General features: G+C 40.4%; 1 protein-coding gene across 1 annotated transcript in view; it reads right to left on the minus strand.

The window, feature by feature from the left end:
• Positions 1-26,724, minus strand: part of CHLSN (cholesin) — a 523,051-nt gene that overhangs the window by 63,862 nt on the left and 432,465 nt on the right. Inside the window, exon 4 of the mRNA XM_089682029.1 lies at positions 21,735-21,928. Within this exon, the coding sequence (XP_089538155.1) occupies positions 21,735-21,928 (194 nt within the window). The remainder of the gene's footprint in view (positions 1-21,734; positions 21,929-26,724) is intronic.

The raw sequence follows: 26,724 nt of genomic DNA on the forward strand, positions 1-26,724 counted from the left end.
TCCGGAGTGCCATCGCTAAAGTTCTTTGTGTTCTGCCAATCTTGCCTGCATTTCTCAATTCCCATGTTTCTTCCTTTTTTTTGTCTGTGGTGTGTACCCTTAGTCCGCCTTTCCCTTCCGCTCCTAACTCTCTCATCACACCCACTTTTTTTACACTACTTCTCTCCCCTGCCTGCCAAAGGTGGTGTGTCTCCTTACATTGCTTTAGCTGGGTATTGACTGCCCTACTTATTGACCTACCATCTAACATTTCTGTACTTCTGCTTGTTGGCTTTTGTTTACTATAGCTGTTCTGCAAATTACCTCTTTAAATGTTCATGGGCTCAATACTCTTAAAAATAGAGGAGAATGATTCTCACAGACTTCAGAAAATATTAGATACAGGTTGCCTTTTTGAAAGAAACTCACTTTTCCTGCAGAATAGATCCTACCTTTGACTGACAGATACTTCTCACATGCATTCCATTCAGGCTCTCCAGACAAGAAGTCTCTTGGAGTGTGTATTCTCTTGTCTGGTAATGTTCCCTGGTCCCATCTTGCTGAGTATATGGATTCTCAAGGGAGATTCCTTTTCATTAAGAGTCTTATTGGCAACCAAAAGGTCACTCTTGCCACCCTATATATACTGAACGATAATCAAATATGTAGGTTCTTTGAATTTTTTGTCTTTCTTTTGCAAAAGGAGTACTGGTCCTAGGAGACGATTTTAACCTTGTCATGGATCCCCAATTAGATGCTACTAGCGGTGCATCTCATTTCTCCGCAGCAGCTGTACACCATATCAAAAACAGCCAACATATCCACCAACTGGTGGATTTTTGGAAAACACATCATCCTACATCGAAAGATTACTCTTACTATTCTTCGCCACTCCTGTTCACATATTTACATTTTTTTCAAGAAACAATGTCATCTTCACATGACTTTCTCTTTGAAGATAGGAAATGTAACCCTTTCTGACCATGCTCCCATTGTCTTTGCTGTTCAATGTCTTAACACCTAGGGTCTGGTGCCTTCATGATCGGACCATAGTGGACAACCTTACGACGGAACTAGAGATGTATTTCTTCATGAATATCATGTCATAGGTCCTTCCTCATTGTGTCTGGGAGTCTCAAAAACTCTACATAAGAGAAGTTTGGATTATATTGGGCTCTCACCACAAAAAAAAAAACAAAATGGCAACGTTATTTCCGATTTGCTGGATCAGATCCGCAAATTGGAGACCCTCCACAAACACAAACAAACTGCTGAAACCTTGACTGACTTAACTCTTTTTTGTCAGTGACTACAATCATTATGCTTGCAGAGAGTGAAAGCTTCCTTAGCCAAATGTAGAAGGCATTTCTCCTGAATACTGTAACCACTGTGGCAAATCTCTAGCCAATGCTGTCAGATACCAATGAGACAAGTCCTGCATTCCCACTATCCAAAAACCTGATGGTTCAAAAACTTTCATGGTCCAAGACATAGCTAAGGCCTTTAGGAGCTCTATAACCTGATGCCTAACCATTCCCCAGACATCATTAGAAGCACATAGTATGAAAATTAGGGAATATCTAGCTCATTCAGGACTATTGTCTATGGATAATGACATCATACAAACATTAGAAATGCCAATTACATCTACCTGAATTTGCTCATGCACTGAAGCAGACGACTGTGGGTAAGACACCAGGGCCAGATGGCTTTACACTTCTGTAATATAAATTATTTTAAGCTATCGTGGTGCTCCAATTGTAAATACATTGCATTCCTTAACTGAAGACCTTCCTATGCAATCTGAAGTGCTATTGGCACATATCTCTGTACTTCCTAAAAAAGGAAATATCCCCTTCAATGTGCCAGTTACAGGCCCATTTCATTACTCAATGCTGTCCTATTATTACTAAAATTTGCTAAAGTTTTGGCTGCTCATCTATTACCCCATGTTCGTAAGATAATCCCCTTTGGTAACTTGTGAAGCCTGTGATGGTACGCTTCATGCCATCAAATATTATCCATTCAGCCCTATCAAAAATTGATCAATCGTTTATATAATCTTTGAATGTTAAGAAGGCTTTAAACAGGATTAATTGGTCTTTCATCCACCACGCTTTGGAATTTATTTGACGAGGCACACATATGAGACACTGAATAGTGGCTCTTTACTCTTGAACTTCAGTACAAGTAACTCCTTTCAACATTTAGAATGGTACCCATCAGGGGTGTCCCCTATCATCCCTAATTTTTATACCTTTGCTACACTCTATCTGAGCAAATCGAGACATCTGAGACATGTTCAGGATCACAGAAGGTTAAAACATACGCTGATGACCTGCTCTTCCTCCTGAGCCATCCGGAAATTACAGTTCCAAAACTAATACAAGAATTTAAACTCCTTGGCAATCTCTCAAACGTTCACATCAACTACCAAAAATCAACTTGACCCTTTTGAGAAGCTCCAATTCAATTCCCCTTCAAAGGCACTCAGTGCCACATCCAGTATCTAGGCATTCAATTACCAAATAACTTGTCTAATCTCTATTCATTGAACTTCTTACTGCTCCTTTTTTTCATTTAGAAAGAACGTTGCATCCTGGTCCTCCAAGTATTTCTCTTGAATAGGAAGGTGCAATACCATAAAACAGAACCTCTTACCCTGTCTGTAGTGTCTTTTTCATACTGTTCCAATCACAGTTCCCATAGTGTTCAGGCTATTTGGAATAACTTGGTGTGGGCCTCTAAAATGGCACATGTCAAACATTCTGTGTTGTGTAGACCTAAATCATTGGGCAGCATGTCACTACTTGACATAAGATTATACAATATAGCCACACACTTGATGGGGGTCTTTGGGGTGGATTTAATAAAGGAAAATAGACTGTGCACTTTGCAAGTGCAGTTGCACTCATTTTCCTTAGTAAATGTAAATGTTGTAAAGCATTACTTTGTAAAGAATACTCATTCAGATGCAAGGAAAATAATAAAGCATTTTTGCTTGAACATGATTGGTACAGTCTTTAGGCTTACAGACCCTTGCACCCTTGTGTAACAATAGGAAAGGCTGTTTACAAGATAAGTCCGCTAACTAAAAGGCTCTCTGCATTAGACCCAAGACCCTCATACAGGCACAAATCAAGAGCAGACCATGGGACCAAAGAGCCTAGGCAAGTGAGCAGAGGAACAGAAGTTTGTCCCAGGGCAGTAAGATCCTGAAAAGGACAGCATCCAATGTAAGAACCAAGTACTCTAATCAGTGAGTGAGTTCCAGCTACAGCTTCTAAAGGTGAAGGATGCAAATGAATTTCTGTAGATTTTGCATTGTTTACACAGCATTGGCTGATAGGGTTAAGGGGACAGGTCCTTTTAGAAATGTTTGTCCAGGCATCCCACAACAAATATCTCCTAAGAATGGAAGAGATATAGGACTGTGACAAGCACCTTGATAAAGAACCAAGGTACCATAGACAGGCCAAAGGGAAGGTTTGCATTAGTGGGGAAAGATAAGAATTTACAGGTAAGTGTCCCTGATGTTCGCAGAGTCCAGGAAGGTCCCCAGGATGGAGGGAAGCAATGACTGATCTGGGCAATTACATGTGCAACTTTTGAATTTGCAGGAACAACTCTGACAAATGGATGTGCCCCTTTATTGGAAAGAGGGCTTGGAGCCAGACTTGGCTTGTTTGGAAGTCCACATCTTTTGATGAAAGGAAAGTGTGCTCCAGGGTTACACTACCCTTGAGGTCTGAGAGGGTCTAAAGAAACATTCCTAGTCTCAGGAGTCAAAGGCCTTCAGGAATGCAATCCTTCATGTTTGGGGGGAGGAGAGTACTTCCCGCCCCATCAATTCTTTGATGTACAGTTGTGCTCAAAGTTTGCATACCCTAGCAGAAATCGTGATATTTTGGCATTGATATTGAAAATGTGACTGATCATGCCAAAAAAACTGTTTTTTATTTAAGGATAGTGATTATACAAAGCCATTTATTGTCAAATAGTTGCTTGGCTCCTTTTTAAAATCATAATAACAAAAATCACCCAAATGGCCCTGATCAAAAGTTTACATACCTTGGAAAGTGTATTCTTGGTACAGACATACAAGGTGACACACACAAGTTAAATTGGCAATTAAAGGTTAATTTTTAAATTGCAATTAGAGTCTGTGCAAAAATAGTCAATGAGTTTTTTTAGCTATACATGAAAAATAGGAGAAAAACCTAATCCTTAAAAATAGAACTTTATAGGTTTTGAGTTTGTTAGCTCTTATGAGAATGCAGGCTGCAGGCTAGATACTGCAGCTTAGATGTCCCTTTTCCCTTCTGACAAAGCAAAAATGTATGCAAGAGTTAGGTAATGTGAGGGCTTGTCTAAAAACTCCATTCATTTCATATCCACCCAGGGGGGCCAAAGCAATACATAGTCATAATCTGAAGGGGGTTGTACAATCCAATTGTAAAGTCTGTGGCTAGCTTTAGTTTTCTCCAGGCATTTGAATTAGGATATCTTCCATCTGAAAAATATTTTTGCAACACCTGAATTGCATCATTACCCTTATATGAAGACCAATATACCAAATGGCAGAATAACAACATATTTGTGTACAGTGTGTGTATATATATATATATATATATATATATATATATATATATATATATATCATGTATTTTTGTACAACAACTACACCAATATTCAGTAATTCAGTAGAGATATGTTCCTTATCCAGTAGATGGCAGTGTTTATAAATTTGTAGCTGTATCTATGGTTAAACCCTATGTCTATTCTCTATTATTATTATACAGTATAAAGCGCCGATAGTTCGCTCAGCGCTGTACATTACAAAGGGGGACAGAACATGTGACAGAACAATACCAATACAATGCAAAACATGAGGGGACTGAGGGCCCTGCTCTTTCGAGCTTACAATCTAGAAGATATAATAAAAAGTTACTGTTTCCTGTTTACAGAGCAGCAGCAAATAAACACATGTAGACTGTCTGCTTTGAAGGACTATATACAGAGTCTCTAACAGGGTATGGGCCCAGTCACCAAGTCATAGCCTGATACAGCAAAAGAAGTGCAAGATATAGCAAGAGAAAGAAGACTGCAACAAAATAAAAGAAAATGGCCAGTAACACAGCTGCAACAAAGCGTTCATTTGCAAACCTAACAAACCAGAACTACCAGTCTTGCAAATTCAATATGAAAATGCTGCTAATAAGAGAAGGTACATGGAAATGTATAAATAAAGTCAAGCCAGAACACCCTTCAGATTAGTGGATAGAGAAAGATAAGAAAGCTCAGACCACAATCTCTATTAGCATAGAAGAAAATATCCTGTATGTACCTGCTCTTGAAATAATTCTTTTGTCAGTGAAGAAGCCCTCAAAACAGGGCAATGTAGTGACCTTCGAAGCTGACAGTTGTGCCATCACAAAAGGGGATATCTTACTTCCAAAGGCTAAAATTACAGATGAACTATATCAGCTGAACTGCAATGAGGTGGTTAATGCTGCCAAGGAGGAAAAACATTCAGACTGCATTTACACATGGCACAGACGACTTGGGCACAGAAGTCCTGACATAAAAAAGAAATTAAATGAGAATGACTATGCAAGTGGAATATTAATTAGTCCATGTGATCAAACAATGAAATGCATCATTCATTCAGATTTTTGCGGACCAATGGAACAATTTACTGCAGGAGAGGTATTTTCTCACTCTTATAGATGACTATTTCATGTATACTACACTATAACTGTTACACAACAAAAGTGAAGTACCAGAGAAACATGAACAGCACTTGGCTCAAGTAAGCAACAAATTTGGCAACATTCCTAGTGCATTGCGCACAGACAATGGAACTGAATATACAGTTCAAAATAATAGCAGTCCAACATCACTAACCAGATCAATCACTGTTTTTGGTATAAATTATATTTCTACATGGAAAATAATTTGTAGGCGTAGTAGAGTAATAGAAAACCAACAGACCAGTCATGACATGCATGCTACTGATTCTGTGTGTAACTGAATCAATAATTGAAAGGGGCATGTTCAAAATAATTGCAGAGTGGATTTCAATTAGTGAGGTGATTCAGTCTGTGAAAAAACACAGACTGAAGGTGGCCCTTATTTATAGACGAAGGTAGCAAATGTTGTACATGCTGGGTATAGTGCATTTCTCTCTGAAAATCTGGAGTACTTGTGGGGTACAGTAAATCTCAAAAGGGATACAGCATTCTACACCAAAACAAACAAGATAACCATCAGTAGAAGTGTAATTGTTGATGAAATTTCAATGTGTTCAAAATTTCATGAACAAACACAAAAGCTTCAAACTAAGGGAAATTCCACATCAGTGTCATATGAAGACAAGCAACAAAGTGAAACAGAAATGGATGCAGACAATCCAAATACTGAAAAAGAAGAAACTAGGCCACAAGAGGCTTCAATCAAGAAATCCACCAGAAACAATAAAGGCATCCCAGCCAAACATCTGTCCTATGTTGCTCAAGTAGCATTACAACCAGAGCCAGAGCCATAGGATGAGATTCAAAGACTTCCAACACATGAGAAAAAAAAAAGTGGATCAGAACATTTGACAAAACGGCTTACAAGAAACATATTTAATGAACTTAGATACGAAATCAAACTAGTATAAGGAGTACTTGTTCAGTGGGGGGGGGGGGGGCATTGGAATACAATGTACATATATTTTTGTACAAAAACTACATCAATATTTAGTTGATCTATAATCTTCATCCAGTAATGGCAGTATTTATAAGTTTGTAGATGCATCTACAGTGGATATAGGAAGTCAACACGCCCCTGTTAAAATGTCAGGTTTCTGTGATGTACAAAAATGAGACAAAGATAAATAATTTCAGAGCTTTTTCCACCTTTTAACGTTCCCTGTAAACTGTACAACTCAGTTGAACAACAAACTGATACCTAAAATAAAGAACTAAAATAATATGGTTGCATAAGTGTGCACACCCTTAAACTAATACTTTGTTGAAGCACCTTTTTATTTTTATTACAGCACTCCGTCTTTTTGGGTATGAGTCTATCAGCATGGCCCATCTTGACTTGGCAATATTTGCACACTCTTCCCTGCAAAACCACTCCAAATCTGTCAGATTGCAAGGGCATCTCCTGTGCACAGACCTCTTCAGATCACCCCACAGATTTTCCATCAGATTCAGGTCTGGGCTCTGGCTGGGCCATTCCAAAACTTTAATCTCCTGGTGAATCCATTCCTTTGTTGATTTGGATGTATGTTTTGGGTTGTTGTCATACTGAAAGATGAAGTTCCTCTTCATCTTCAGCTTTCTAGCAGAAGCCTGAAGGTTTTGTGCCAGAAAATTGATTGGTATTTGGAACTGTTCATAATTCCCTGTACCTTGACTAAGGCTTCCGTCTTACCATTTTACCCCATAGCCCACACATATGAAGAATATGGGAGATTGTTGTCACATGTACCACACAGCCAGTACTTGCCAGATATGACTGCAGCTCCTTTAATATTGCTGTAGGCCTCTTGGCAGCTACCCAGACCAGTTTTCTTCTCATCTTTTCATCAATTTTGGAGGGACGTCCAGTTCTTGGTAATGTCACTGTTGCGCCATATTTTCTCCACTTGATGATGACTGTCTTCAATGTGTTCCATGGTATATCTAATGCCTTGGAAATTCTTTTGTACCCTTCTCCTGACTGATACCTCTGATGCTTTGGAAACTCTCTGCAGACCATGACTTTTGCTGTAGGTTCTGTCAGGAATGGACTCGCCAATGGTGGTTGGACTCACCTGCCTTGTGGTCTGCAGTACCAGGGCTGGCCAGCGGGTGCTCTCGGCAGCCAGAAGCTCACTCCTGCAATCAAGCCATCACCTGAGGCTGATTGCAGGAGGTGTATTTAAGGAATGGCCAGGCCTGCAGTCAGGGCCTTGGTGTATTGTTCCCATGAGCCCCTGTACCGGCATCCTGTCTGCTTCCTGCCCGATCCTGACTCTGCTTGAACTCTGCCTGCACCGACCTCGGCTACTCCTGACCAATCTTCTGCCTACTCCTTGTACCTTGTCTGCCCGTTAGCTACCGACCCGGCCCACCTGACTACGTTGTTCTCCATATTTATATATATCAGTTAAGGTTTGGGTTTGTTGCACCTTGTTGTATGTATTTGTGTTAGTTTTGGGTTTGGTTTGTTGCACTGCGTTTAGGTTTGTGTTGCCCTTAATAAATTATATTGTTTTACACGCTACACCTGAAGTCTGTGTTTCCCTGTGTCAGTCCACACACCTCTGGTCATACCCGGAGCCCTGACAGGTTGCCACTAAGAAAATTTCAGGAAAGACCTACTAGAACAGCTGAACTTTATTTGTGGTTAATAAAAGGCACTTTAAATGATGGCAGGTGTGTACTGACTCCTGTTTACTATGATTTTGAATGTGATTGCTTAGTTCTGAACATAGCTACATCTCCAGTTATAAGAGGGTGTGCACACTTATGCAACCGCATTACTTTAGTTTTTTTATGTTTACTTCCCACCCCTAAACGAATTCAGCTTGTTTTTCAAGTGCATTGTACAGTTTATAGGTCACATTAACCACTTCCCATCCGTCCTATAGCAGAAATACTTCTACAGGGCGGCACAGATGCACAAAATCAAGTATATATATATATATATATATATATATATATATATATATATATATATATATATATATATATATATATACACACCTTACCTTCGCCAACATTCGTGGCCGCGGCTGTCAATCACCTGGTCCCAGTCGGTGATTACTTGCCAGTGCCCGGTGATTGCCGAGGATCTCCGGTGGGGAGAACGGTTTGTAAACAAACCGGTTCTCCTCCCTGTCAGCTCATGCACACTGCTTTGCACGGCTGTGCACAGCACAGCCATACACAGCCGTGTGCTTACAGTGAAACACAAACACATGACCCTATAGTAAAACACACCCAGCACGCAGTTAACACTTTGAGTGCCCCTCATGTTAACCCCTTCCTGCCCAGTGCCATTAGTATAGTGTAAGTGTTTTTTTTTAGCATTGATAATTGTTGGGTATGTCAGTGACACCAAGTCAGTTCCCCCCCAGTGTCAGAATGGCCGCCGCAGTCCTGCTATAAGTCACTGATCACTGCAATTACTAGCAAAAAAAAAAAATAAAAATACAGTATATATACCGCCATTTGTAAACGCTATAACTTTCTCGTAAACCAATTAATTTACACATATTGGGATTTTTTTTTAGCAAAGACATGTAGCAGAATACATTATTGCCTAAATTTATGCCGAAATTTGATTTTTTATATTTTTTTACTGGACTGAACGTAAATTTCATTTGGGTGCAGCGTTGCATGACAGCGCAATTGTCAGTTAAAGTAACACAGCAACGTAACGCAAAAAATGGCCTGGTCTGGTAGATCCTCAGGAGGGCAAATGGTTAAAGGTGGAAAAAGTTCTGAAATTATTTATCTTTGTCTCTTATTTCTTACATTACAAAAACCTGACATTAACAGGGGTGTGTAGACTTTTTATATCCACTGTATGGTTAAATTCTATGTCTTTGCTCTATAATAAAAAGCTCCTGTTTGCAGAGAATCAACAGATAAACATATGTGAATTATGCACTCTCTGTTTTGTATTGCTATATACAGAATCTCTAACATATATATTATACACTGCATATACACTGCTCAAAAAAATCAAAGGAACACTTTTTAATCAGAGTATAGCATCAAGTCAATTAGATTCCTGGGATATTGATCTGGTCAGCAGAGGGGATTGTTAATCAGTTTCAGCTGTTTTGGTTGTAATTAAATTAACAACAGGTGCACTAGATGGGCAACAATGAGACAACCCCCAAAACAGGAATGGTTTTACAGGTGGAGGCCACTGACATTTTGTTCCCTACTCATATTTTCTGACTGTTTTTCACTAGTTTTGCATTTGGCTAGGGTCACTGTCACTACTGGTAGCATGAGGCAATACCTGGACCCTACAGAGGTTGCAGCAGGCAGTCCAACTCCTCCAGGGTGGCACATCAATACGTGCCATTGCGAAGAAAGGTTTGCTGTGTCTCCCAGCACAGTCTCAAGAGCATGGAGCAGATTTCAGGAGACAGGCAGTTACTCTAGGAGAGTTGGACATGGACGTAGAAGATCCTTAATCCATCAGCAGGACAAGTATCTGGTCCTTTGAGTAAGGAGGAAATGGATGAGCACTGCCAGAGCCCTACAAAGTGACCTTCAGCAGGCCACTGGTGTGAATGTCTCTGACCAAACAATCAAAAACAGACTTCATGAGGGTGGCCTGACGTCCTCTAGTGGGCCCTGTGCTCACTGCCTGGCACCACAGAGCTCGTTTGAAATTTGAAATTTAACACCACAATTGGCAGGTCTGCAACTGGTGCCCTGTGCTATTCACAGATGAGAGCAGGCTCACTCTGAGCACATGTGACAGATGTGAAAAGGTTTGGAGAAGCTCTGGAGAACATTATGCTGCCTGTAACATCATTCAGCATGACTGTTTTGGTGGTGGGTCAGTTATGGTCTGGGGTCAGTGATGGTCATATCCATAGTGAGATGCACAGACCTCTACAGGCTAAACAATGGCACCCTGACTGCTATTAGGTATTGGGATGAAATCCTTGGACCCATTGTCAGACCTTACACTGGTGCAGTGGGTCCTGGGTTCCTCCTGGTGCATGACAATGCCCGGTCTCATTTGACGAGAGTATGCAAGCAGTTCCTGGAGGATGAAGGAATTGATACCACTGAATGGCCCCCATGCTCGCCTGACCTAAATCCAATAGAACACCTCTGGGATATCATGTTTCGGTCCATCCAGCGCCGCCAGGTTGCACCTCAGGCAGTCCAGGAGCTCAGTGATGCTCTGGTCCAGATCTGGAAGGAAATACCCCAGGACACCCTCCGTCATCTCATTAGGAGCACACCCCGACATTGTCAGGATTCATAAAAGCATGTGGGGGCCATACAAACTACTAAGTACCATTGTGAGTTGCTGCAATGAAATTTCAGAAAAAATAGACTAGCCGGCTGCATCATTTTTTCACTTTTATTTTTGAGGTGTCTTTGAATTCAGTTCTCTGTAGGTTGATAATTTTCATTTCCATCAAACGATGGGGCATCCTTGCGTTCCTAACACATTACCCAGTCCATATCAGTATAGATATCCAACATGATATTTTTCCCCATTGAGATCTGATGTGTTTTCAAAGTGTTCCTTTAATTTTTTTGAGCAGTGTATAATATATCAGGCAGAAAATACAGTATGCACTGTGCAGTTTGCTACCAGTAGTGTCTCTGAGCATCTCTTAGACATAATGTCTACAACAGTCTTTCTCAACCTTTTTAACATAGAGGAACCCTTGAAATAACTTGCCTGTCTCAGGGAACCCCTGCTAAAAATTACTATATCTATAGCTCATAAAACATTAGTGTGATGGTCAGTGGAGAAAATGCTCCTTACGATTATGGTCATTGGGAAGAATTACCCCCTTACAAATAGCTAGAAAAATCAGTGGTGTAAGTGGGAACTTAACTGAGAGGCAGAAATTTCTTATTGCTCAAAGAATCCCTAGCAACCTCTGGAGGAAGACTAGGGTTCTATGGAAACCTGAATGAGGAACTCTGGTTTAAAAAATGGTCAAAATTGGAGGCTGTCATTACACGTGTACAAGTATCTTCACATATGGCCATGGCTTGATGGAGATAAACAGAATAAAGCTTAAGAAATACTAGTGTAGGAATTGTATGCTGAGGATGGGAATTCATGCAAGAAAAGGTCCCTAAAACATCACAGGCAGCAAAGTCTGTTCAAGATTTGTGATAGCTGCCATTAAAATACAAAAAAAATTGTAAACTCCAACTAACTATAATACTGAAATCAAAAGTTTCCTTCTTTTAACATAGTTTATTATAATTATATTAATTCCTATATTTGTTTAACCGGATAGAGTACAAAAGCCAAGGCTTTGTTTCCAGTACATAAACACAAAACAGATGGTCCAATGTGCTTTAAGGGCTTAAAAAGAACAGTGAGGAATCCCAGCTGTTTTCCAGATATAATAGAAGTTTGTCATCTTTCAGGGCTTATAAAGGAATTTCTGAATGCAGCCTATAAAGTACATGCCGTACACTTCTTCATCTGTATCTCCAGCATGATAAGGGGCCGCTGAGATTCACTGCACGCTCACAAGTCATGCTTGTCATGCTTGTCACAGTGCAGCAAGAAATTGTCTTTAAATAGTAACCTATTATCTTCAAGCTTATTGTGCAATTCATACTGATCTCTAAAATTTCCTACGAGAACAAACAACGCTCAGCAGATGGTTTACATTTGTCAAACTCTCCTGATTTAAAAGTTTACGGCCAAACCAAAACCATCCAGGAATTTTAATGAAAAACCAAATCATACCTGCCTTATTATCTTCCATCTGCTAAATCTTTGTTTATTCATTGTGCTCCCTTTTGCCTTTTTTTAGTACATTATCATCACTAGGCCTTATTTATAAAAACTGTAAGGAAAGTGTCTGTGTGCCCACGGCAACAAACCAAGGATTTTTTTAATTTGCTAAAACCAAAACTGATTTTTTTCCTCCATACTGATATTTAATCTTATGTTTAATTCAGTTCAACTTTTTAAAGATCCAGTCAACCTAAAAGGGATATTCAATTTATAGGTAGATGTTCTGCAATAGAGTACACTTAGAATTGAAAGATGCCAAGATGAAAACTGGAGCCCTTGGAAGTAGACTTTGTATAAAATAACACAGTTACAGGGCACTTAGGAAGTGAAAAGAATGTTTCCATTCTTTCCACAGATATCAAAATGGATGATAAAAAATATTACAGATGGGTTTGCAGGAGCTCAGAGCAACCACCTCCTAGAAGATAGGTCAACTGCGTCCACCGACTTCTAAGTCTAAGTTACAGCCTCTATGAGACCCAAAGACATCTCCTTTTGTCAGGATAAAAGAGCCACCAACTGCTCTACCCTTGCTAAGTGATTATTCTGCACACTCCAGAAAACACATCTTCTGCCTCAAAAGTGTGTAGACAATCTGAATCTGAGTCAAAAGAGAGATCCAGGAGAAGAAGAGGGGGCACTTCCTGCACCCATGCTGGTCAGATTGGGGGATGGTCTGAAGTGTCAAAACCATCTACTACAGAGGAGAAAGGCTTAACAGTGAGATAAATAGCTATGGGTGCACCTGAAGGCTCCAATAAGGACCAAACGTTGGGAAGCCGTGTAGCTTTGAGTTTGGGACCACATTGTTCAGAGTTGCCTTGACCCAAAGTGTGGCTTCACAAGTATTTGCAAGTATGCAATAGGATTTTTCACTTACCTGTAAATTTCTTATTTTGGAGTACAGTACAGGACACAGGATTTGTATTCTTAGACCATGGGTTATATGCAACTACAGTGGATATACAAAGTCTATACACCCCTATTAAAATGTCAGGTTTCTGTGATGTGAAAAAGTGAGACAAAGACAAATCCTTTCAGAACTTTTTCCACCTTTAATGTAATCTATAAACTGAACAACTCAGTTGAACAGCAAACTGAAATCTTTTAGGTGGAGAGAAGGAAAAATAAAAGACTAAAATAATATGGTTGCATAAGTGTGCACACCCTTAAACTAATACTTTGTTGAAGCACCTTTTGATATTATTACAGCACTCAGTCTTTTTGGGTATGAGTCCATCAGCATAGCACATCTTGGCTTGGCAGTATTTGCCCATTCTTCCTTGCAAAACCACTCCAAATCTGTCAGATTGCGAGGGCATCTCCTGTGCACAGCTCTCTTCAGATCACCCCACAGATTCAGGCCTGTGCTCTGGCTGGGCTATTCCAAAACTTTACTCTTCTTCTAGTGAAGACATTCCTTTGTTGATTTGGATGTATGCTTCGGATCGTTGTCATGCTGAAAGATGAAGTTCCTCTTCATGTTTAGCTTTCTAGCAGAAGCCTGAAGGTTTTGTGCCAATATTGACTGGTATTTGGAACTGTTCATAATTCCCTCTACCTTGACTTAGGTCCCAGTTTCACCTGAGTAAAAACAGTCCCAAAGCATGATGCTGCCACCACCATGCTTCACTGTTGGTATGGTGTTCTTTTGGTGCAGTTAGATTTTGTGCCAAACATATCTTTTGGAATTATGGCCAAAAAGTTCACACTTGGTTTCATCAGACCGAACACATTTTCCCCACATGCTTTTGTGAGACTTCAGATGTGTTTTTGCAAAATTTAGCCGGGCTTGGATGTTTTTCTTCATAAGAAAACTTCCATCTTGCCACTCTTCCCCATAGCCCAGACATATAAAGAATACAACACAGCCAGTACTTGCCAGATATTCCTGCAGCTCCTTTAATGTTGCAGTAGGCCTCTTGGCAGCCGCCCAGAGCAGTTTTCTTCTCGACTTTTCAGCAATTTTGGAGGGACGTCCCGTTCTTGGTAATGTCACTGTTGAGCAATATTTTCTCCACTTGATGATGACTTCACTGTGTTTCATGGTATATCTAATGCCTTGGAAATTCTTTTGTACCCTTCTCCTGACTGATACCTTTTAACGATAAGATCCCCCTGATGCATTGGAAGCTCTCTGCAGATCATGGCTTTTGCTGTAGGATGCGACTAAGAAAATCTCAGACAAGACCTACTAGAACAGCTGAACTTTATTTGGGGTTAATCAGAGGCATTTTAAATGATGGTAAGTGTGTACTCCTATTTAACATGATGTGACTCCTGTTTAACATTATTTTGAATGTGATTGCTTAATTCTGAACACAGCTACATCCCCAGTTATAAGAGGTTGTGCACACTTATGCAACCACAATATTTTAGTTTTTTATGTTTATTTCCCCTACTTAAAATATTTCAGTTTGTTTTTTCAATTAAGTTGTACAGTTTATAAGCAATATTAAAGGTAGAAAAAGTTCTGAAATGATTTATCTTTGTTTCATTTTTTTACATCACAGAAACCTGACATTTTAACAGGGGTGTGTAGACTTTTTATATCCACTGTATCTTGCAAGGGTCTTCCCTCCGAGCTCACCATATAACCCCACCCACTTTGTGAGGCTCCAATATTGTAGCAATCAAAAAGGAGTCATAAAGACATAAAGGGCATAGGCCTGCATCCTGTAATACACTCCAAGATAAGGAATTTACAGGTAAGTCAGAATTCCTATTATGTTAATTATATAGTACAGGACACAGGACTTGTATTAGACCATAGGACATACCCAAGCAATAAACTAAGCAGTAGAAAACAACATAGCAAAACAGAACTGCCAACAAGCCCACAACAAAACAAGGGTTAAGAACTCAAATGAAAAAACACTGAGATGACAGCTTGAAGCACCTTGCAGCAAAAGCTGCACCGAAAACATTAGTTCACAGTCAAAAGTCATGCATAGAAGCCATTTTTGTCAAGCAGGTTCAGCAGACCAAGCTTTTGGTCATAAAATCCAGTGAATGAAACATATAGGATAAGAGACATTCTTGTGAGACAGTGAATCACATGCTCCCAAGCAGCCTTTTCTAACTTTTTTACCCCATGGGAACCCTTGAAATAAGTTTCAGGGAACTCCTGTTAAAATCAATTCATTGGAGGGTCAGTGAGAAGAATGCCCCCTTAGAATGGTGGTCAGTGTGAAGAATGTCTCTCTTACAGTGGTAGTCAGAATGCCCCCTTACAATGGTGGTCAGTGGGAAGAACGCCCCCCTTACAGTGGTAGTCTATGGAAAAAATGTCCCTTTACAGTGGTGGTTCAAATGCCACTTTTACAGCGCTAGTCAGTTAGAAAAATGCACCTATTACAGTGGTAGCCAGAGGGAGGAATGCCCCCTTACAGTGGTATTTTGTGAAAATTATCCCCCCTTACAGTGGTGGTTAGAATGCTCCCCTTAAAGTGGTGGTCAGTGAATGCCACCCTTACAGTGGTAGTCAGTGGGAAGAATAAGCCATTACTGTGGTGGTCAGTAGGAAGAATAAGCCAGAACAGTGGTGGTCACTGAGAATAATGCCCGTGTTATATTGCTGGTCAATGGGAAGAAAGACTTCCGTTCAGTGCTGGTCAGAATGCCACCATTAAAACAGCTCAAAGATCATTGATGTTATGCTGCTTGCTCTGTCAAGTGGCAATGAACATGGAACTATACAGGCACTATCAGATAGGCCGTCAATCAGCTACAGCTCAAGTAACCCATAGCAGCCTCTGGAGGAACTCTGGAATGGGAATGGCTGCTCTACAGCATCAGCACAAAACAACAATGCTGATATCATCAGCTGAAATTGTACTAAAACAAAAGGATTCTCAAAGGCAGTTTCATGATCTTTAATTATATGTCCTGTTCAGTTAGCAATAGCATGACAAATGGATATAGCAGCAATTGTTGCTCTTGCAGGCCCAGACCTGCAGCCAAATACGGTCTTTAACAGAACCCCTAAAAGAGGAAACATCCTAATTAGGAAATGAAATAAGAAGATCTATTACCGGACTAACCTATTTCTTCTTACATTCTTTTCCATAGGATAAATCTCAGCAAATAGTTCATAGTTCATTTCCTTGATTTGACTATATCTATAGTTATTAATGTCTTACCACTTCTACCTTCTTTAAAAAAAACAGACAGGAATGGATATATTCCTCTAGATTTCTGCCACCACCCTTCTTGGTTGCCGGCAGTACCTGAGGGACAACTTTTGCACCTAAGGCGAAACTGTACTTTTAAGAGGAATATAAAAGAGAAGCCTTGACATTAAAATCAAGATTTCTTGATAAAGGTTACAAAGCGGATGTTTTGGATAAATTAATCTGTGACGTGGGTCAATACAATCGCGAGGATTTGATTATAGTCTCAAAGGTAGCCCAGGGTGGTGATGACTGATTTGGTACAGATTTTTTTCACTACTTTTTCAAGCCGTTATGTTGTTAGGAACATCATTCGAAAGCACTGGTCAGTTCTAAAGAATGACCGCATTTTGGGTCCTAACATACCGGAACGTCCCTCTATCATCTTTAGGGGTGCAAGGAATCTCAGGAATAAAGTGGCACCAAATGTGATTGATCCACCTATTAGACTTGTGTATTTTGCCAATTTAGAGGGCTATCATCTTTGTAGGAAGTGTAAAGCCTACCAGGTTAACTCGTTTAGGGGTAGGAAAGTAACTGAGTTTACTGGTACATTGACAGGTACAACATATAAAATTTGATAATTTATATCATGTGCAACTAGACATGTGGTTTACATGTTGAAATGCCCATGTGGTTTAGAATATGCAGGGCATACGACACACACCCTCCATGTTTGTTTAAGTGAACACATTGCCAATATAAAGAAGGGTTTCAAGGAACACAGTGTATCCAAGCATTATGCCCTGAAACATAATAGTAACCTCAAAGGTATCACCATTATTGCTCTAGAGAAATACATTCCAGATTGGCGAGGGAGTAATGCAAAAAGAACTATCTCTAAAGCCGAGACCAGTTGGATTTATTGGCTCAAGAGTTATTCGCTGTGTGGTCTTAACATCGAGTGGGATATAAACTGCTTTATCAATAACAATTAATTATTAATTTATCTACAATTTATCGTGTATAGGATTGTTTGATCCTTTAGTCACAGAGGATTAGCTTCCGAAATATACAAAGTGAAGGAAATAAGTGTTTGATCTCCTGCTGATTTTGAATGTTTGCCCACTCACAAAGAAATGATCAGTCTAAAATCGAATGCTAGGTGTATTGTAACACTGAGAGGCAGAATAGAAACAAAAAATTCAAAAGAAATGTATGTCAAACAAATTATGCACTGATTTGCATGTTTATGAGGGAAATAAGTATTTGATCCCCTTCACAAAACATGACTTAGTACTTGGTGGCAAACTCCTTGTTGGCAATCACAGAGGTCAGACGTTTCCTGTAGTTGGCCACCAGGTTTGCACACATCTCAGGAGGAATTTTGGCCCACTCCTCTTGGCAGATCCTCTCCAAGTCATTAAGGTTTGGTGGCTGACGTTTGGCAACTCAAACTTTCAGCTCCCTCCACAGATTTTCAATCGGATTAAGGTCTGGGGACTGGCTAGGCCACTCCAGGACCTTAATGTGCTACTTCTTAAGCCACTCCTTTATTGCCATGGCCGTGTGTTTTGGGTCATTGTCATGCTGGAACACCCGTGTCCCATTTTCAATGTACTGGCTAGGGGAAGAAGGTTCTCACCCAAGATTTTATGGTACATTTCCCCATTCATCGTTCCTTTGATGCGGTGAAGTTGTCCTGTTCCCTTAGCAGAAAAACACCCCAAAGCAGAATGTTTCCACCACCATGTTTGACAGTTGGGATCGTGTTCTTGTGGTCATAGGAAGCATTCCTCCTCCTCCAAACACAGCGAGTTGAGTTGATGCCAAAGAGCTCTATTTTGGTCTCATCTGACCACAACACTTTCAACCAGTCCTCCTCTGCATCATTCAGATGTTCAGTGGCAAACTTCAGATGGGCCTGGACATGTGCTTTCTTGAGCAGAGGGACCTTGCGGGCACTGCAGGATTTCAATCCTTGTCGGCATAGTGTGTTACCAATTGTTTTCTTGGCGACTGTGGTCCCAGCTGCCTGGAGATCATTGACAAAATCCTCAAGTGTAGTTCTGGGATGATTCCTCACTGTTCTCATGATCATTGACACTCTACGAGGTGAGAATCCTGCATGACGCACCAGACCTAGGGAGACTGACAGTTGTTTTGTTTTTCTTCCATTTGACAATGATTGCACCAATGGTTGTCAAGTTCTCACCAAGCTGCTTGGCGATAGTTTGGTAGCCCAGTCCAGCCTTGTGTAGGTCTACAATATTGTCTCTGACATACTTGGACAGCTCTTTGGTCTTTGACATGGTGGAGAGTTTGGAATCTGATTGTTTGATTGCTCCTGTGGACAGGTGTCTTTTATACAGGTAACAAAATGAGATAAGCAGCACTCCATTTAAGAGACTGCTTCTAATCTCAGCTTGTTACCTGTATGAAAGACATCTGGTAGCCAGAAATCCTAATGAATGATAGGGGACCAAATACTTATTTCCCTCATGAACATGCAAATCAGTGCATAATTTGTTAGACATGCATTTCTTTTGAATTTTGTGTTGCTATTCTGTCTCTCAGTGTTACAATACACCTACCATTCAATTTTTAGACTGATCATTTCTTTGTGAGTGGGCAAACATTCAAAATAAGCAGGGGATCAAATACTTATTTCCTTCACTGTATGCCCTTGGATATTCAAGATTGGAGGGGTCATTTTTATTATTGATCTTTTGATTTTTCCCAATTTATTTTTTATTTATTTATTTATTTTTTACTTTATTTTTTAATTTTTAACTTTTCATAATTTTATTTTGTCATATTTTAATACTGTAATTTTTCTGGTTCTGTATAAGAACATTAGATGGTGCTCTAATAGTCAGCTCCAGCAGGATGGTTTAATAATTGGTAAGTTTCAATGATTCTTGATTGTCACCATAGGGTGCAGCTATGTTCCATTTTTTGCACACCTTTGGTGGACTAATCGAAATTTTAAATGCAATTTTATCTTCTGGCACTAGATGGCAATGTTCCCAGTGGATTAGAGCCTGATTACCTAGCAGGTGTACTTCCTGCTTTACTCACCATGAGTGGCCAATCAAGAGTGATCCTCTGGGGCTTCAGGTCCTATATAAGGAGTGTGGTTAAGTGTGTGGGCAAGCCCCTGATGATGTAACCTGTGACAAAACGTGTAGGGTGGAGCCACGAACACATGCTACTGCGCATGCGCGAATGGCCGGCAGCCATTTTGAAAATTGGAAAATTTGGATTTTTTTGCCAATCAATGCCAAATGATGTTTGCTTACATGTGAGTGTAACCATATTTTAAATAAATGTTGTGATTATGGTTTTACACCATGTGGAACGTTCTTTGCATGTTTTCCACTACGAGTTCAAGCCTTATCCTGAATGGTTTAGCTACCCTAATTAAGGTCCATTGTTTGGAAGATCCTTATCTGCTGTTTTGGTGATCTGGAGGAGGATTCGAGTGACCGGCTTTCTGGATTGTTTAGCAAAGCGCGATTGACCACTCTTAACAGGGGGTCATGCCTTTCTGGTAAGCCTTCTGTAGTAGTGGTTGGTGACACAACTGTCCTTGGCTTTCTTTTGTTTCATCACAGCCTCTGGGACTTTTCTTTTCTTTTTGGATGGACTATTTTTTTTTACACATTTTTCACTGTTTTCTTATGATTATTTGTAACTTATTAAGAGCTGCACTTTTATGTATAAATAGCTTAGGAATGTATACCCTCTCAGGGCTGAACCAGTCTTTATAAAGTGTGTGTATAGGAAAAGTTTTTTTTTTTAACTTACCCAGTCTCTTAGTGCCCATAGGGACTTATTTAGACTGCACAGAGGCAGGTGCTGCCAGGCAAGGACCAATGCTCTCCACAACAATTAGTGTGTTGACAGTAGAGAGCATTTGGCATGAAGCAGCAGCTTGTACCTCAAGAAATGCAGGGGTAAGAAAATCTTCAGCAGGCTCTGCTTAAAAATTAGAGTTCTCAATATTTTCCTCCATAATATCCTGAAGAAAAGTGGGTTCTGTTTCTGAATCGTGAACAGGGTCAAGGGAAATAGATGATATGTAGTATTTTTGACCCCTGGAAACTAAAGATTCTATAACTGCAGAGAGTTTTCTAAAGAATTCAGACAGGCAGAGAAATATGTTTTTGTCAGATAGGCTGCTTATAAAATTAAATACATATTAAATACAATATAAAATACACAGGGAATCCCTGTCTGATCTTATACACGATGCTGGACCTATTAGACATTCAGGCTTCACCCATCACTGTGAGCATTTACCCTAATGGGTTGCCAGGGTCTGGGTACCATAAAAATGGACCATGTCCCTGGAACTGTATAGCACACCCTGTAGCCAATTACACATGTAGCATTACGTTCCAAGGACAGCCTCTAATGCAGCATCCAGTGCTTGAAGCAAACGTTACAAGCTGGTCTCACACAGTGAGGTCTGGGCCTAAACCCCAAGGTACACGCTGAGGATTACTGATATAGAATACTGCTAGTTAGCCCAGGGCAGAGAGCAGTTAGATCTTAATAGAAGTTTCAGAGAAAAGAGAAAAAAACTGGAGTCTCACGAAATGGATGTGTTTATATGATGTGCTCTGGGGGCAGCCCTAGCATGTTTTTTTGCCATTGTCCAATCACATGAAGGTAGCTGTGTATAACCTATAGTCCAAAAGTTCAAGCAATTAACTATAGGAATTAAAATACCATGTTTTTAACCAAAGATGTGGAAAAAAGTAATTAGGTTTTTTGTGTTTACCAGCTGGAGAGTGTGCTGGGTACATTCTGTATTTCTCTATATATAGCTGTACAAACGTGTACCTTTCCTTTATGCTATTTTTAAATTAATTTGGTCAGCTGTCAATTTTACTACACATAAAGAATAAAGGCTGACTATAGGATTATGGTGTCTTGATATGACTCTATAGCGACTATTGTCTCTATCAATACAGATATCCTTAACTTTTGGATAACCAACTTTCCAAATAGACAAGGGTGTAAAGGCAAAAGGCTGTCTACAGGATTTAGATGTTTTGAGATTACTCTATAGAGGTTGTTGTCTCTGTCAATACAGATATCCATAGCTTTTGGACAACTCACCTTTTCAAGTACTGCAATGCAAGGTCTGCAGCAGAAGGCTTTGATGGCTCTTCTTTTTTCTCCTCAGCCAGACCTTCTCTCTCCTTCTTAAGCTTCTTTTCCTCTTTTTTGCGCTGCTTTTTGAGCTTTCTTTCCAGAACCCTGCGCTCCTCTGGAGTAAGGTCTTCTATGCCCAAATTGTTCTGATCTTCCTCCTGTAATAGAATGACACTGTTAATCATAACCATGATCATGGGATTCAGGCTTGCTACACAACAAGCCATTCTTATCAGAATGCAAGTTATCGTATTTTTCGCTCCATAAGACGCACTTTTTTCCCCCAAAAAAGGGGGGAAATGGCAGTGCATCTTATGGAGAGAATATAAAGCCGGTCCGGTATTTTCGCCGCCACTATGTCAGAATACCGGGCCAAACGCTCAGCTGTTCTCTGATGTAGGACCTTACCTGTTCCTCGGTCCAGCGCTGCGCAGTCTTCCCGCGCCGGCATCTGTGACAGCCGGGTGCCCACTGCGAAAGCGCGAGAAGCGCTGCGCTTTGTAAATGGTCCGGTGTCTTCTGGGACACATTACAGGTCCCAGAAGACGCCGGGCCATTCACAAAGTGCAGCGCTTCTCGCGCATGTGCAGTGGGCACCCGGCTGTCACAGCCGGGGGCCCACAGTAAAGGGACGACAACTCCGTGGAAGTGGGAGCGGGTACCTGCCAAATTCAGGCACCCGCTCCCCCTCCCTCCCTAAAGGTCCACAGTCTCTGGTCATCCCCTGTACTGTCTGCAGTCTCTTGGTCATCCCCTGTACTGTCTGCAGTCTCTGGTCATCCCCTATACTGTCTGCGGTCTCTGGTCATTCCCTGTACTATGTCCGCGGTCTCTGGTCATTCCCTGTACTATGTCCGCGGTCTCTGGTCATTCCCTGTACTATGTCCGCAGTCTCTGGTCATTCCCTGTACTATGTCCACAGTCTCTGGTCATTCCCTGTACTGTGTCCGCAGGCTCTGGTCATCCCCTGTACTACGTCCGCAGTCTCTGGTCATCCCCTGTACTGTGTCCGCAAGCTCTGGTCATCCCCTGTACTATGTCCGCAGTCTCTGGTCATCCCCTGTACTGTGTCCGCAGTCTCTGGTCATCCCCTGTACTGTGTCCGCAGTCTCTGGTCATCCCCTGTACTGTGTCCGCAGGCTCTGGTCATCCCCTGTACTACGTCCGCATTCTCTGGTCATCTCCTGTACTACGTCCGCAGTCTCTGGTCATCTCCTGTACTAAGCCGCAGTCTCTGGTCATCTCCTGTACTACGTCCGCAGTCTCTGGTCATCTCCTGTACTACGTCCGCAGCCTCTGGTAATCTCCTGTATTATGTCCGCAGTCTCTGGTCATCTCCTGTACTGTGTCCGCAGTCTTTGGTCATCTCCTATACCATGTCCGCAGTCTCTGGTCATCTCTTCAGAATATTTTTTTTCTTGTTTCTCTCCACTAAAACCTAGGTGCGTCTTATGGTCAGGTGTGTCTTATGGAGCAAAAAATACGGTAATTTTTATCAGTTCTACCACCAAACATGTTCATAAATAAGGCCCAAAGGCTCTACTATGCATATGGTCTACAAAATTATGTTCTCACGGAAGAAACTTATAAAATATTATTTGAATTGTCCAGATTTTTTGAAAACTGGTTACCAGTTATGACCAAAATATTATCTACAAGGATTACTAAATGTTCTGTCTTTGTTTGTGTTAATATCTTTCAAGCGCTCCTGCTTTCTGCAAAGGAATAATCCATTAAACGCACACATCAGAGCAGCCAATCATGTCTAATTGGTAGGTTCGTTGGTAGGGCCAAGGTAATGTGTATATTGGGCTCTTTGCAGTTAGCAAGAAGGGCCCACTTTACTCAGTGCTATTGTATTGTTGTGAGTTTTTAACCACTTGCCCTCCAGAGGATTTACCCCCCTTCCTGACCACGGCATTTTTTGCATTATGGCGCTGTGTTACTTTAACTGACAATTGCACAGTCTTGCAATGCTGCACTCAAATGAAATTTATGTCCTTTTTCTCCCACATATTGAGCTTTCGTTCAGTGGTATTTGATCCAATGTGCGGTTTTTATTTTTTTGCGCTATTAAAAAAAAAAGACTGACAATTTTGATAAAAAAAACAATATTTTTGACTTGTCCAGTAAAAAAAAATGTAAAAAAATTCAAAGTTCGTCATAAATGCAAAATCACGTATATATACATGATTTTGCGCACCTGTGCTGCCATGTAGCAGTGTATCTGCTACATGGAAAAAAAAAGTGCTACCATCAGTCTGCTGTCATGCCAACAGTAAGCATCCTGAGACCAATTATGTGTCTCAGGAAGAACACAGCCATGAATAAAGAATGGTACAAAAACTTCCTCTGAGAGCAACTTCTGCCAACCATCCAAGAACAGTTTGGTGACGAATGCCTTTTCCAGCATGATGGAGCACCTTGCAATAATGCAAAAGTGATAACTAAGCGGCTTGGGGAACAAAAAATTGCAATTTTGAGTCCATGGCCAGGAAAATTCCCAGACCTTAATCCCATTGAAAATTTGTGCTAAATCCTCAAGAGGCAAGTGAACAAAACCCCCCCCCCCCACAAATTATGACAAACTCCAAGCATTGATTATGCAAGAATGGGTTGCCATCAGTCAGGGTGTGGCCAGAAATTTATTAACAAGGGTCAACACTGCAAATATTGTCTCTGTATAAACAATGTAATTGTCAATAAAAGCCTTTGACACTTATGAAATGCTTGTAATTATACATCAGTATACCATAGTAACATCTGAAAAAAAGATCTAAAAACACTGAAGCTGCAGACTTTGTGAAAATTAATATTTGTGTTATTCTCAATTTTTGGCCATGGATGTAGTCATCTTACATTCTTATAAAAGCTATTCATAAGTATAATTAATGTGGTGGCTAAAGATGACTTCACAGAATACAGAAAGTGTTTTAAAAATAATTAAAGTCAAAACTTCTTTTTAGTTTTGGACAGAGTGGAGATGGATTAGAACACTTGTTTTTATTGCTATCTGTGTCCCCTCCATTTGCCCTGTATACTATTATCATCAAAATGGAAAGTAAAGAAACCCCAAATTTTGGGTTCTCCCCAGAAAAGTAATAGATTAGAAATTTTACAATGGGGACACTAGTTCTGGTGACCTAGGGATCCCCAAGGAATTCCCTTAATTTGCAGAGATTTTCTCCCACTTCCTCTTTTGACTATGGGACAGGAAGTAAAGGTAAACCTTGCCAATGGGACACAGATTGCAAAAAAATCCTTTGTTACTCTATACAAAATGAAAAAAAAAAAAGTTTTGCCTATAGTTCTACTTTAAGTTGTGTTACAAAGAAAAGATTGCAAGACACACTGAAGAAAGACCTAATGTATATACGCATTGATGGAGATAGCTGAAAGCCCTGTAAACAACAGCAGATATATCAAAAACAATTTGAAAAACAATATCAAAAAGAAATTTCAGAGACCAAGCGCACAGACTGATGTCCAGCAAGTGCTATATTTGTAGTAGTCAGAAATTCTACCTGAGTTCTATGTACCATAATCCAATACAGTCTGATTTCACAGGACATCTTATGGGTTCTGCTTTCTAAATATCTGCAATTTCTCATCTGCTTAACAAGTCAGATTCAAACTTCCATAGTGGATAAGCAGATCTTGCACTTTCAGTACAGAGTAGGTTGACTTAAGTCGGCCATAGATGGGTTAAATTTCAAATAAAAATTCTTGGGAAAAGAAGGTTCTAAGAAAGTTTGTATTTCTAATAATTAGTGAGTGGATTTGATGTTTGTTTTCAACCGCAGTATCAAGAAAATTCAAAAGAGAAGGATGGAGACTTTTTCCTAAACTGACGCATTTCTAACAATGTATGAGGTTTTCTTTCAGTAAACTGCATTCATTCCAAATCAAATGTTAAAATCAAAAGAAATCTTTCAAACAACAAAGAAATGTTATCCTAAGAATTTTCATTTGCAATTGCATCATTAGGCTTTTTATGCAATTTGACTGGAGTGTAGGATTATAACTATTTTTCCTAATATTATTATTCCCATCAACAGTATTATTAACAATATACAAATAGGCCAGGTTCAAAAGGTTTCTTGCAGGTTTTATGGGCAGATTTTCAGCATTCTGTATCGCTCCTGCTCTAATGTGTATGATAAAGGTTGTAGATGATTTTGAGAGAGGGTGTTGCTTGGACACCAGGGTGTTCCAATCACCTCCACAGCCATAGGTGTATAAGATCAAGCACCCAGGCGTGCAGACTGCTTGTACAAACATTTGTAAAAGAATAGGTCGTTCTCAGGAGCTCAGTGAATTCAAGCGTGGTTTCATGATAGGTTTCCACCTGTGCAATAAGTTCATCTGTGAAATCTCCTTGCTACTAAATATTCTACGGTCAACTGGTAGTGGTATTATAACAAAGTGGAAGCAACTGGGGACAACAGCAACTTGGTCATGAAGTGGTACGCCATGTAAAATGGGTCAGCGAATGCTGAAGCGCGCAGTGCGTAGAAGTCGCCAACTGTTTGCAAAGTCAATAGCTAAAGACCTCCAAACTTCAAGTGGCCTTCAGAGTAGCACAACAGTGCATAGAGAGCTTCATGAAATGGGTTTCCATAGCCGTGTAGCTGCATCAAAGCCTTATATCACCTAGTGCAATACAAAGCATCGGATGTAGTGTTGTAGTGTTGTAAAGCACGCCGCCACTGGACTCTAGAGCAGTGGAGACGTGTTCGCTGGACTGACGAATCACGCTTCTCTGTAGGCAATCCGATGGACATGTCTGGGTTTGGCGGTTGCCAGGAACACGGTACTTGCCTGACTGAATTGTGCCAAGTGTAAAATTTGGTGGAGGGGGGATTAATGTGTCGGGTTGCTTTTCAGGGGTTGGGTTGGGCCCCTTAGTTCCAGCGAAGGGAACTCTTAAGGCCTCAGCATACCAAGACATTTT

The sequence above is a fragment of the Staurois parvus genome, unplaced genomic scaffold, assembly GCF_062004578.1.
Source record: "Staurois parvus isolate SC_StPar_1 unplaced genomic scaffold, SC_StPar_1.0 ptg000018l, whole genome shotgun sequence".
NCBI lineage: Eukaryota > Metazoa > Chordata > Amphibia > Anura > Ranidae > Staurois > Staurois parvus.